Source organism: Ovis aries, chromosome 14 (assembly GCF_016772045.2).
Source record: "Ovis aries strain OAR_USU_Benz2616 breed Rambouillet chromosome 14, ARS-UI_Ramb_v3.0, whole genome shotgun sequence".
In the NCBI taxonomy this organism is placed as follows: Eukaryota; Metazoa; Chordata; class Mammalia; order Artiodactyla; family Bovidae; genus Ovis; species Ovis aries.
The window spans coordinates 24,941,919-24,955,318 of NC_056067.1; the positions used below are offsets into that span (position 1 = coordinate 24,941,919).

The 13,400-nt window shown below is 47.8% G+C and overlaps 1 protein-coding gene across 1 annotated transcript; it reads left to right on the forward strand.

Annotated features, from left to right (window-relative positions):
- The first annotated feature begins 1,690 nt into the window (after positions 1–1,690).
- On the forward strand, positions 1,691–9,773 carry CCL22 (C-C motif chemokine ligand 22). Its single transcript, XM_004015022.5, has 3 exons — positions 1,691–1,803; positions 3,160–3,283; positions 7,711–9,773. Exons 1-3 carry the CDS (start codon positions 1,731–1,733, stop codon positions 7,793–7,795), a joined length of 282 nt encoding a protein of 93 aa, XP_004015071.1. The 5' UTR covers positions 1,691–1,730; the 3' UTR covers positions 7,796–9,773.
- The last annotated feature ends 3,627 nt before the right edge of the window (positions 9,774–13,400 follow it).

Genomic DNA, 13,400 nt, shown 5'->3' on the forward strand with positions numbered 1-13,400 from the left:
ACACACCTGCAAAGTCCTTTTTACCATTTAAGGTCACATATTCACAAGTTTAGGGAATTACGTGTGGACATTTTGAGGGGTTTGTTATTTTGTCTACCAAGGGCTCAATAAGTATTTGTGGAATGGAAGAATAAATGAATGGCTGGATCCCTTTACAAGTAGAGTACTGCTGAGTCCTGAACTCTAGGCTGGCTCAGCCACTTACTGGCAAGTCCCTTTTTTCTCCTCCGTTAGATGTATTCTGAGCACCCACAATGTACCCCAGTCTTGGGAGACCCTGGACTGCCAAGCAAATAAATGAAGACCCTGCTTTCCAAGAGATGAATCAATTTGGCTTCTGGGAGGAGCCCAAGAAAGAGAAAATATGATGTAATCCGTTTGAGTCCATGTTCTAGGTCACCCCAGAGAATTTTAAGTCCTGAGGGGGTGTGCTTACCTAGAGGCTGACATTTCAAACGGCTCTTGATGCACGAGTGGGAGTTTATGCAGGAGGGAAGTGGAAAGGGCATGCATGGCCAGGGGCAGGCCACAGACCTCTTTGAGGAACTGTGAGGAGAGTGATGTGATTCCTCATGGGAGGGAGACCAGTTTGGGGGGGAGGGTCGTGTCTGGAATAGAGGTCTTGAAGGTCACAATCAGGAGAATGGGTTTAGTGGGGGTGCAGCAGGGTTTTGAAGCAGGTGCGTGGAACTTGGAATCAGGGCTGCTCCCTCTGGTCACTGCATTGTGGAGTGGGGAATGAGGGGCCAGCACCTGAGCCTGGGGTGGAGGTGGCCAGGGCAGGTCAGGGACAATGGGGACAGAGATAAGGGGACAGATCTGAGAGAGACTTAGGAAGTAGAGTCAGTGGGACATGGTGGTAGTTTGAGAAGGGGGTGGCTGAGGAAGAGGGTAGAGACAGCTGGAAAGAAGGACAAAAAGAAAGTGAAAGTCACTCCATCGAATCTGACTCTGTGACTCATTGAATTCTCCAGGCCCGAATACTGGAGTGGGTAGCCTTTCCCTTCTCCAGGGGATCTTCCCAACCCAGGGATCGAATCCAGGTCTCCTGCATGGCCGGCAGATTCTTTACCAGCTGAGCCACAAGGAAACCTGGAAATGTAAATGACCGTGAACTGGCCCAAGTTGAGACCTTGTGAGAAGCCCTGGAGGACGCTGGCGATGCAGCAGAGAAAATAAGCCAAGGGGTCCATAGGCTTCTCCCTTTGAAGACAGACCCACGATGAAGGTCACCAAGACGGGGATGAAGGGGACAAGATGGGCCTCAGTTCCAGGCGAGGGCTTGGGGCTGTTTGTCTCCTGTCCCCATTCTCACTCGATTTACAAACGACCACTGGGGTAAGTCGGTGGGACTCTGAAAACATCTCCCCCATTTCCAGATGGGTAAACTGAGACCCAGAGACATCCAGTGACATGGCCAAGACTACACAGACAGCAGACCCCAGGGAGCACAGGCCTCCAAGAGGCCCAGCTCGAGGGGGATTTCACATCTCTTGAGACTCAGGGAGAGGTGAGCGTGGGGGTCCCCTTTGAGTGACTACTGGCCACAGAGAATTTCCTCCTCTTTGAAGGAAGCGGGAGTTCTTCTTTCATAATGTGAATGTCAGAGACTCTGGCCTCATGGGTGACTAAGAGTGTCTGAGGTTTGTGGGTGTAGCAAGCATTTAAATACCAGACCTCTCTGTCCTTTGGAGATTGTAGACACCTGAGCTGGGATACAGGTCAAAACGATGGCCAGCCTGCAGACCCCTCTCCTGGCTGCTCTCATCCTCCTGGCTATGACACTTCAAGCAACAGAGGCAGGTGAGATGGGAAGAGGCAGGGCTCTCTGCAGAAGTCAAGGTCAGACACTAGCGGTGGAGAGAGTACTGAACTGAGAGCCGAAGATGCCAGGCTGTCGGCTGTTGGGCTAGTCCCATTGCTTCTACCAGACCTGAGTCTTTACGTCTGTTAAATAAGCAGGGCTGAAGGCTTGGAGTCTAGGGTCTGTCTCAGCTGGGTTAGGGGTGGTGGTGGGCATGGCCCAGGGTCCCCCTAGAGAACTCAAGGATGGGGTCTTGGGGTGTGGAGAAGGAGCCCCTGAAGGAGGACAGCCTGGGTGGGGAAAGGTGGGAGCAGGGGTAAGGGCTATTCCCTTGGAAGACTGGTCCTGCCATCTCGCTGCCCCATTTTTGCTCCAGAACTTCCCCTCAACACTGGGATGTTGATTTCTCTCTCCATCTCAAGATTTGCTCTTCTGCCCTGGGTTGGGTAGGGGAATGAAGACTGGGCTGGGATTGCTCATTTACTGGGGTTCCTGAGCACTCTTCCCTGCATTAAAGGCCCCAGAGAGTAGGTACTATTATTACCCCCTGGATCTGAGGAGGAAATTAGGTCTCAGAGCTGTTACGTGACTCAGGGCAGAGTGAGACTCGAACCGGGGCTTGGGTGACTGGACTCTGTCTGAGCCCTTGACCTGACACTCTCCCGGGTCCTGCTGTGTGGTCTGGGCAAATCCACCTCCTTCTCTGGACCCCACTCTCACCATTTGCTCCAGGAAGGGGATTAAAGTAGATGTGAGCTGAAGGGAAATTCTCCAAAGACCTGGAGAGTTCTTCAAAGTGCACATCTGATTCAGCCCGGCTGGGATGAGGTCCTGAGCTTTTCTGACAAGCTCTTAAGTGATGCTGATGAGGGTCCACGGACCTCACCTCAAATAGCAAAGTTCTAAGGCTCCTTCCTGTTCAGAGTCTCTGGGTCCCATCTAGAGCTTCAGCATTGTACCATTTGTTTCGTTGAGTTTTGGTGGGTTTTTTACACTTGGCCACACTAGGCATTGTTTTTTCGTTTGTTTGTTTGGGGAGTGCTAATATCACTTAGAGATCCTTGTTCCCTGTGCCCCCTACAGTGGAAGCACAGAGTCCTAAACCCTGGACCATCAGGGAAGTCCCCTTAGGGCATTGCTGATGCTCAGTCAGTCTGACTCCCTCTCCTTTGAGCTGGCTGGTGCAGAGTGTAGACTCCGGGTGCTTAGTGGCTTCTTAGAGATCCACGAGCGGGGTCTTTGACACCCAGAATCCTTTGGACACCAACTTTTCGCATGAGAACAGAAAAACTGAGTCAGAGGTGAGGGCCAAGGGAGACCAGCCTGTGACACCTCTGAACAACCCTCTCCCCCAGGCCCCTACGGTGCCAACGTGGAGGACAGCGTCTGTTGCCGGGACTACATCCGTTACCCTCTGCCCCTGCGTTTGGTGAAATATTACTACTGGACTTCAAATTCCTGCCGGAGGCCTGGCGTGGTGTGAGTAGGGAGCTGGGGAGGCAAGGCCCTAGACAGCCTGAGGGGTGTTGCCCAGGAGGATCCGGGTGCACATGGGTAGGCTCCACCCGGGGCTGGAGGAATGCAGCTGGATGCCCAGATGCCAGGGGAGTCCCTGGCTGGACTAGGTGGCTCAGCTGAGGCTTGGGTGTACCAGGAAAAAAAAAAAAAAACCATGTGATCATACGACAGATCTTATCAGGCACTTCCTTTGTGCCAGGCAGCACATGCCTGGTTCTGAGACCGCAGAGGGGGCATCCGCGGGCATGGTGAGATAGGTAGTGTAAAGCTGCTGTAGAGTGTAGGGTCCAGGGGACAGGCAGTAGGCTGACTCAGCAAAGATGTTCCCATCAGAAGCATCTTGGATCCCCAGTGCCCTGAGATTTAGTTATTTGAGGCAGTCCATTCTTTTTTCTTTTTGTTTATTGGTATATAGCTGATTAACAAACAATGTTGCAATGATTTCAGATGAGTAGCAAAGGGACCTGTAAAGGGATGCATATACATATATCCATTCTCCTCCAAACTCCCCTCCCGTCCAGGCTGCCACGTAACACTGGGCAGAGTCCCCTGTGCTGTATATAGTAGGCCATTGTTGCTTATCCACTTTAAATGTAGCAGTGTGTACATGTCCATCCCAAACTCCCTAACTGTGCCTCCTCCGCCGTCCTTTCGCCCACCCAGGAACCATAAGTTTGTTGTCCAAGTCTGTGAGTCTCTTTCTGTTTTGTAAGTAAGTTCATTTGTATCCTTTCCTTTTAGATTCCACGTATAAGGGATGTCTTATGGTATTTCTCCTTCTCTGTCTGACTTACTTCACTCAGTGTGACAGTCTCTAGGTCAATCCAGGTTGCTGCAAATTATCTCATTTGCTGCATTATCTCATTCCCTTTCAATGAGGCGACCCATGCTTACCAGGAGAATATTAAGAGCTGACACTAAGTGCTTCCTCTGGGCCAGGCACTGTTCTGAGCATGACTGTTTCATTCTCATAGTGATCCTACAAGGAGGTGCTATTATTTCCACTTCACAGATGGAGAAACAGGTTCAGGATGGGGTGAGGAGAAACGACTTGCTCAAGGTTGCCCAGGCTGGAATCAGGACTCTTGGGTCCTTGTTCTCCTCTGCTGCTTTCTCTCAGCTTCTTTGGCTCCTTTTCCTTGGCCTGGAGTCTGCTGGGGTGGGGTGTTTGAACCTGGGGATTTATGATCCTCTTTCGGTCTGTGCCATCTTCTCATCTTCATCCTTCTCATTCATCTTCCACCCCTCAAAGGGGTAAAATGCAAGAAGACTGAAGCAGGAAGCCCTGCCAGTGTTCTGGTCACTTTAACACTGGGCCTCAGTTTCCCCATCAGTATAATGAGAATGACCACCTTCATTTATTTTTATCAAATGTGTAGAGAGTGCTTGTTAGATGCCAGTTACTGTTATAAACACTTTATAAATATTAACAAATATTAGTCCTTCAAACAACTCAGTGTAGTAGTTACTGTGAAATCTCCTTTCTACAGGTGAATAAATGGACACAGTGAGTTCTGGGGCCTTTTTGAGCATCGCAGGGCATGATAATAGTAAGCGGGAGGTGTAATACCCAATTTCTGGCGTATAATAGATGCTCAGTGAGAGGCGGTTGCTGTTGTTTAGTCACTCAGTTTCTTAGCTGCTCTTTTGCGACCCCGTGACGGTAGCCCACCAGGCTCCTCTGTCCATGGGATTTTCCAGCAAGAACACGGGAGTGGGTTGCCATTTCCTTCTCCAGGGGATCTTCCTGACCCAGGGACTGAACCTGAGTCTCCTGCCTTGACACATGGATTCTTTACCACTGAGCCACCAGGGACACATGTGATTATTGGATCTTGAGCCGGAAGGGATTCTAGAAGGAATGTGGTTCGATGAATGGGAAGATCAAAGCTCAGAGAGAGGAGGCCGAGCCTTGTCTGGTGCCACAGAGCAGCCAGGGCGGGCTGTCCACGGCCAAGATCAATCCTGCTCTGCTGCCTTCTTTGTTCTTTCTGTTCATTGGTCATCTGTGTGTATGTGCGTGCACATGTGTGCAGATCAGGGGTGTTTGTTGCAGCTCTGGCAAAAGTGGAAGCCCGAGCCCACAACTGCCACGTGGTTTTGGGTTATTGCTCCCCACTCCTGTCTGTGCTCAGGTCTCTCCGCGGCGGGCCCGGATGGGGACATTCTCTGAAGGCCCTGCCCCAGAGCGTCCGGTTTACAGCAAGCACGATGAGGCAGGTCTTACCAGCTGTGGCCCTTGGGCAAGTTGCTTTACGTCGTTGAGCCTCACTTTCCTCACTGTGAAGCAGATAGAATACTGGAGGCTCACAGGGTTGTTGAGAGATTTATGAAGAAAATCAATGTTAAAAGTTCAGGCCAACATATATCAAGTGAACCTTAAAAATGCATTTCAATACACATTAGGTGCAGCCAAATACTATTTGATTCCACTTCTATGAGGTACCTAGGAATAGTTGAATTCATATTCAGAAAGTACATTGGTAGATGACAGGGGCCAGAGAGTGGGGAGGGTGGGTAGGGAGTTATGTTCAATAGGGACAGACTTTCAGTTTAGGAAGGTGCAAAATTCGGGAGATGGATGATGGTAAGAGTTGCACAATAATGTGAATGTACTTAGTGCCGCTGAACTGTCCAGTTAAATATGGTTAAAATAGTATTTTTATATTATGTGACTTTTATTAGTTCAGTTCAGTTCAGTCACTCAGTCGTGTCCGACTCTTTGCGACCCCATGAACCGCAGCACACCAGGCCTCTCTGTCCATCACCAACTCTCAGAGTTTACCCAAACTCATGTCCATTGAGTCGGTGATGCCATCCAGCCATCTCATCCTCTGTCGTCCCCTTCTCCTCCTGCCCTCAGTCTTTCCCAGCATCAGGGTCTTTTCAAATGAGTCAACTCTTCACATGAGGTGGCCAAAGCACTGGAGTTTCAGCTTCAACATCAGTCCTTCCAATGAACACCCAGGACTGATCTCCTTTAGGAGGGACTGGTTAGATCTCTTTGCTGTCCAAGGGACTCTCAAGAGTCTTCTCCAACACCACAGTTCAAAAGCATCAATTCTTCAGGGCTCAGCCATCTTTATAGTCCAACTCTCACATCCATATATGACTACTGGAAAAACCATAGCCTTGACTACATGAACCTTTGTTGATAAAGTAATATCTCTGCTTTTTAATATGCTATCTAGGTTGGTCATAACTCTCCTTCTAAGGAGTAAACGTTTTTTAATATCATGGCTACAATCACCATCTGTAGTGATTTTGGAGCCCAGAAAAATAAAGTCAGGCACTGTTTCCACTGTTTCCCCATCTATTCCCATGAAGTGATGGGACCAGATGCCATGATCTTCGTTTTCTGAATGTTGAACTTTAAGCCAACGTTTCACTCTCCTCTTTCACTTTCAAGAGGCTCTTTAGTTCTTCTTCACTTTCTGCCATAAAGGTGGTGCCATCTGCATATCTAAGGTTACTGATATTTCTCCTGGCAATCGTGATTCCAGCTTGTGCTTCTTCCAGCCCAATGTTTCTCATGATGTACTCTGCATATAAGTTAAATAAGCAGGGTGACCATATACAGCCTTGATGTACTCCTTTTCCTATTTGGAACCAGTCTGTTGTTCCATGTCCAGTTCTAACTGTTGCTTCCTGACCTGCATATAGGTTTCTCAAGAGGCAGGTCAGGTGGTCTGTATTCCCATCTCTTTCAGAATTTTCCACAGTTTATTGTGATCCACACAGTCAAAGGCTTTGGCATAGCCAATAAAGCAGAAATAGATGTTTTTCTGGAACTCTCTTGCTTTTTCCATGATCCAGCAGATATTGGCAATTTGATCTCTGGTTCCTCTGCCTTTTAAAAAAAAGTTTAAAAAAAGACCTTCGGGCCAGCTCCTGGCACAATTATATTGCATCTACTGTCTGCTGTGTACTGTTCTGAGCACTCCAGTTTATATTTTAATTCATCAAATCATTACCAGATTCCCAGGAAGTTGGACCACAATTATCATGCCCATTTTACAAATGTGAAAACAGAAGCTCAGAGAAGTTAAGGGACTCGCTAACAAGTGGCAGAGCTAGAACTTTAATCCAGATAAGCTGGTTCCAAAGTTCATGCTCTTGGCCACTGCCTGATACTCTCTCCCAAGACAGTGTCAGCAGTGATTATGAGCCTCTTGGGCATTCTATTTCCTGGCCTGTCCTGGCGCTTGGGGCTGGGGCTGAAGGTATGGGGAGTCCTTGATGTTTGTTTCCCCCTGTCCTTCTTAAGACATGTGAGTCACCTGCATTTATGAGTCACCTGCTGTATGCAAACCATCTGCAGTGGACCATGGCATCCTTGCTGCATGCTAATGAGGCTTCCTTCTCCTCCTGGTGTTTCTGCCTTCCAGCTTGCTGACCGTGAAGGACCGAGAGATCTGTGCTGACCCCAAACAGCACTGGGTGAAGAAGATTCTCCAGAAGCTGAACCAATGAGGCAGGCCCTGCGCTGATGACCGTGGCCTTGGTTCCTCCAGGAAGGCTCATGGATCCCCACCTCCCTCCTGTTAAACAGCGGCTTCCTGACATGAGCCTGTGCCAACGACTCTCTCAGTGCTGAGAGATCTCAATCCCTGCAGCTGTCACCCTCAGTCAAGCCTCCAGCTGTGACTCTCATCTCCCCTCTTACCCTCCAACCCACCCTCTGCCCCACCAAAGCCAGAGGACCCACCACCCTGGTCAGTCACTCCTCCGCTCCAAACCCTTCCATGGCTCCCCATTGCCCTCAGCTGAGGCCAGAGCTCCTGAGCCTGGCACCTCAGTCTCCAGTCCTGCCTCATTTCCCTTCATGCATGTTGGATTCCAGCTCCCTGTTCTCCCAACCCATGTCATACCTTTCCACTTCTGGCTCTTTTCCTGGGCTGCTCCTGACACCCAGAATATCCTTCCATTTTCTGCACCTGTCTGCCCCCATCTATCCTCCAGGGCATCATCACTCAACCTAAGCAGCCAGTAATTGAGATTCAGTTTTTTAAATTTCCATGGGCCCTCTGCCTCCCTTTAACAACACTGATTGCCATCTGCCCAGAATTCTTGGGACTTGGGAGCTTGTCCTCTAGCCCTACCAGCTAGATCAGCATCCACACCTGAGTTACTTTGGTCTCCTGGCCTCCAGCACGAGCACAGGGGCTGGTTCAGAATCAGAGCTCAGTAAGAGGCTGCAGACTGAGTCAGTAAAAGTAGTTTCTCTCTCCTGCTTCCCAAAGGCTCTCATGCATCAGCACAGAGACTTAGGATCATCTAGAGAAGGGCTTGGAGAAGGCAATGGCACCCCACTCCAGTACTCTTGCCTGGGAAATCCCATGGGTGGAGGAGCCTGGTAGGCTACAGTCCATGGGGTCGCTAAGAGTTGGACACGACTGAACGACTTCACTTTCACGCACTGGGGAAGGAAATGGCAACCCACTCCAGTGTTCTTGCCTGGAGAATCCCAGGGACATAGGAGCCTGGTGGGCTTCCGTCTATGGGGTCGCACAGAGTTGGACATGACTGACGCAACTTAGCAGCAGCAGCAGCAGCAGAGAAGGGCTGGTGGGGTCCATTAGGAAGCCTCAAATTTGCCCAGATTCACCTCTCTTCCCCATTTTACCTGCATGTTAGAAGTCTTTAACCTTCTTGCTTCCCTAGGGTTTTTATTGTCCCTCCAACCTCCAACATCCAGGCCTGATCTCTTCAGAGGGACTCTTCAGAGTCCTTCATTTTTCCTTCCTCCTTTCCCAAATAGCTAATAATGAAATTCATGCCACAGTGTGAATGACTACACTTGGCTTGGTATTATAAGCTCTAGTTATATTTGTATAAGTAAAGAGGGCAAACGCTTAAAAGGCCAAATAAATGATGGGAAGAACTTCTAGGAAATGTGTGGGAGGGGAGCAAGGCAGTGATTTCCTGACCCCTGAGGTGAATGTGTGGGGTATAGTTAAGGAAAAGAGCCTTGAATGGAGGTTGTTCTCAGGTGGCTGTGGCCAGGCTAATGACTGGGATTTAGGACTTATCTCCACCTCTTTGGGGACAACAGGTTCCCCAGGTATCTGCTTTTTCCTTTCTGAGGGAGCCTGATGCAGCATGGCAGGGTGGTTGTCACTGTGTGACCCTGAGGAGAATGTTTAACCTCCCTGAGCCTCACTTAGGAATGGGCATACCCATCTCAAGGGATTTGCTGTTAGGCTCAGGTGGAAGCCACAGAGAATGTGGCTTTGCCAGGCATAAAAATCAGTGTCTTTCAGGGCTTCTGTCCCCTCCTAGAGCCCAAGGATGTTTGTCCACTACAGGTACTAGAAGTGTTAACCTGCCCCCTGCGCATGCGCATGGCCTTCAAGTGTTCTGGAACCTCCCTCTGCTCCTGTCCTGCCCCTGCCCCTGCCCCTGCCCCTGCCCCTCAGGCCTTCTGGAAAATAAATCCTCTGCCACAGTGTCTGCTTTGTTCCTTGGCATGTGCTGTTCCTATGAGGTGGGGCAGGAGACCCACGGCCCCCTCTCTCCCGATGGAGAAGCCCTTGACATTGATACATGATCTGGCTTGCCCAAGGTCACCCTGTGAGAGGGTGGGGAGTCTCAGCCAGACCTCAGGACCTGGGAAGCAGCTGAGCAGGTGCCAGCAGGGAACCCCAGACATGTGTCCACCCTGGGACCACTTGACAGGAGGAGTTGATGAAATCATTCATTCAGTCCTCAAGGGTAGATCTATGAGAAGCATATTCATTCACTCATTCAATAACCCAACCTTAACCCTCCCCCTTCAAGGGAGAACACAGAGACAGAGGACAGTGTATTAGTCAGGAGATGCTACTTGCAAAAGCAACCCCACAAATCTCAGTGGCTCAGCTTCATACAAGGTTCTGTCTTCTCGCATGAAGTCTGACCGGGCATTCCTGGTCTGTGGTGACCTTCCATCCATGTGGTCATTTAAAGATCCAAGCTGCTTCCTTCTCATGGCCCCAACCTCCTCCAGGACCAGGTCTCCTATCCATCATCCAGAAGATGGGGAAAGAGAATGGAAGCTTGTGGGAGGACTTCATGAGCTGGGCCAGAAACGGGCTCATCGCTTCTGCCCATGTGCCATTGGCAGAACTCAGTCACATGACCACCCTAACAGCAAAGGATGCTGGGAAGCACAGCCAAGCTGCGTATCCAGGAAGAAGAGGGAGTGGATCTGGGGAGTACCTAGTTCATCTGGTGCCGAAATTCCCTGGACCCTCAAATGGGTCTGCTTCCCCGGAGGAGTTCCTGGACACAGCTTGCTCTACCAAAAACAACCAAAAAAAGGACTTCTCTGCTCTTGCTGCATCATTAATTCCTCAGTGTACAGTCTGTTCCATGGATATCTTGGCACAAGTGGCCTTTGCTCCCTTTTGGATCTGGCTCTCACGGTGAGATTTCCAGGGTTGAGGCTCCAGACACCCGGAAGACTAACTGAGAGGCATGGAAAATCATCATGAAGGGCATAGGTCACAGGTTCAGACAGACATAGGAACTCTCACCAGCTGTGTGTCTGGAACAAGTTATTTGGTCCCTCTGAGCCTCAGTTTCTGCCTCTGTGAATAGTGGGCAATAAAAGCACATAGTACATGTATTTATGAGAATCTGATGGCATAAAAAGGTACAGACAGCCCAATAACAAAATAAGCAAAGACTTGGATGGACAGTTCTCCAAAGAAGATACTCAACTGGTTAATAAGCACATTCTTAGTGGGGGCAATATTTGCCACTCCAAAGTGTATCTCCTTGACATGAGGATTAATTCAGGCTGATTATTTTTTTAACACAAAAAACATTTTTATTCTACTACTTGGGGACTAATAAAAATATTTTCAGTTTTGTGCATATTCATAAAAAGTAACCACTTTAAAATTCTCCTTGTCTAATATGCAGGAGTAGAAGAAATGGAGTAGCCCTCATAGTCAACAAAAGAGTCTGAAATGCAGTACTTGGGTGCAATCTCAAAAACAACAGAATGATCTCTCTTCGTTTCCAAGGCAAACCATTCAATATCACAGCAATCCAAGTCTATGCCCCAATCACTAATGCCAAAAAAGCTGAAATTGAATGGTTCTATGATGACCTACAAGACCTTCTAGAACTAACACCAAAAAATAAAAAAATAAAAAGGGTGTCCTTTTCATCATAGGGTACTGGAATGCAAAAGTAGGAAGTCAAGAGATACCTGGAGTAACTGGCAAGTTTGGCCTTGGAGTACAAAAATGAAGCAGGGCAAAGGCTAACAGAGTTTTGTCAAGGGAACGCACTGGTCATAGCAAACACCCTCTTCCAGCAACACAAGAGACGACTCTAAACTTGGACATCACCAGAGGATTAATACCAAAATCACATTGGTTTTATTCTTTGTAGCCGAAGATGGAGAAGGCCTATACAGGCAGCAGAAACAAGACCAGGAACTGACCTTGGCTCAGATCATGAACTCCTTATTGCCAAATTCAGACTTAAATTGAAGAAAGTAAGAAAAGCCACTAGACCACTCAGGTATGACCTAAATCAAATCCCTTACGATTATACAGTGGAAGTGACAGATTCCAGGGATTAGATCTGATAGACAGAGTATTTAAAGAACTATGGACGGAGGTTCACAAACTGTACATGAGGCAGTGATCAAAACCATCCCCAAGAAAAAGAAATGCAAAGAGGCAAAATGGTTGTCTGAGGGGGCCTTACAAATGGTTGAGAAAAGAAGAGAAGCAAAAGGCAAAGGAGAAAAGGACAGATATATCCATCTGAATGCAGAGTCTGTCACTGTTTCCACTGTTTGTGTGGATCACAACAAACTGTGAAAAACTCTTAAAGAGATGGGAATACCAGACCACCTGATCTGCCTCCTGAGAAATCTGTATGTAGGTCAAGGAGCAACAGTTAGAACCAGATATAGAACAATGGACTGGTTCCAAATTGGGAAAGGAGTATGGCAAGGTTGTATATTGTCACCCTGCTTATTTAACTTATATGCAGAGTCCATCATGCAAAATTCTGGGCTGGATGAAGCACACCTGGAATCAAGATTGCCAGGAGAAATATCAATAAACTCAGGTATGCAGATGATACCACCTTTATGGCAGAAAATGAGGAGAAACTAAAGAGCCTCTGATGAAAGTGAAAGAGGAGAGTGAAAAAGTTGGCTTAAAATTCAACATTCAAAAAATGAAGATCATGTCATCTGGCCCCATCAATTCATGGCAAATACATGGGGTAACAATGGAAACAATGACAAACTTTATTTTCTTGGGCTCCCAAATCACTGCAGATGGTGGCTGCAGCCATGAAATTAAAAGATGGTTGCTCCTTGGAAGAAAAACTATGACAAACCTAGACAGAATATTTAAAAAGCAGACATTACTTTGCCAATAAAGGTCTGTCTAGTCAAAGCTATGGTTTTTCCAGTAGTCATGCATGGATGTGAGAGTTGGACCATAACAAAGGCTGAGTGCCAAAGAACTGATGCTTTTGAACTGTAGTGTTGGAGAAGACTCTTGAGAGTCCCTTGGACTGCAAGGAGATCAAATCATTCAATCCTAAAGGAAATTAGTCCTGAATATTCACTGGAAGGACTGATGCTGAAACTGATCCAAACTTGGGCCACCTGATGCGAAGAATTGACTCATTAGAAAAGACCTGGATGCTGGTAAAGACTGAAGGCAGGAGGAGAAGGGGTTGGCAGAGGATGAGATGGTTGGATGGCATCATCAACTCGATGGACATGAGGATGAGCAAGCTCCAGGAGTTGGTGATGGCCAGGGAAGCCTGGTGTGCTGTGGTCCATGGGGTGGCAAAGAGTCGAACATGCCTGAGTGACTGACCTGAACTAATATGCAAATCTACGTAAGTAAAGAACTGCTTCTATCTTTCTTATTAACACTCATTTAAATATTATACATCATTCATATATTTTGCTTATGGCAATTTTAATATATCCTCTGAACTTTAACAGAAATTTTTTTTTTCAAAGAATTCTAGAGCATTACATTTCATGGTCTCATAACATAACCTCATTGGAAAATATAATTCATTCTTTCTATCCTATAGGCTGATTTAT

Coding starts and splice junctions, on each gene's coding strand:
- CCL22 (XM_004015022.5), top strand. CDS start 1,731: ATGGCCAGCCTGCAGACCCCTCTCCTGGCTGCTCTCATCCTCCTGGCT. Junction 1,804..3,159: donor ACTTCAAGCAACAGAGGCAG/GTGAGATGGGAA, acceptor CCTCTCCCCCAG/GCCCCTACGGTGCCAACGTG. Junction 3,284..7,710: donor TGCCGGAGGCCTGGCGTGGT/GTGAGTAGGGAG, acceptor TCTGCCTTCCAG/CTTGCTGACCGTGAAGGACC.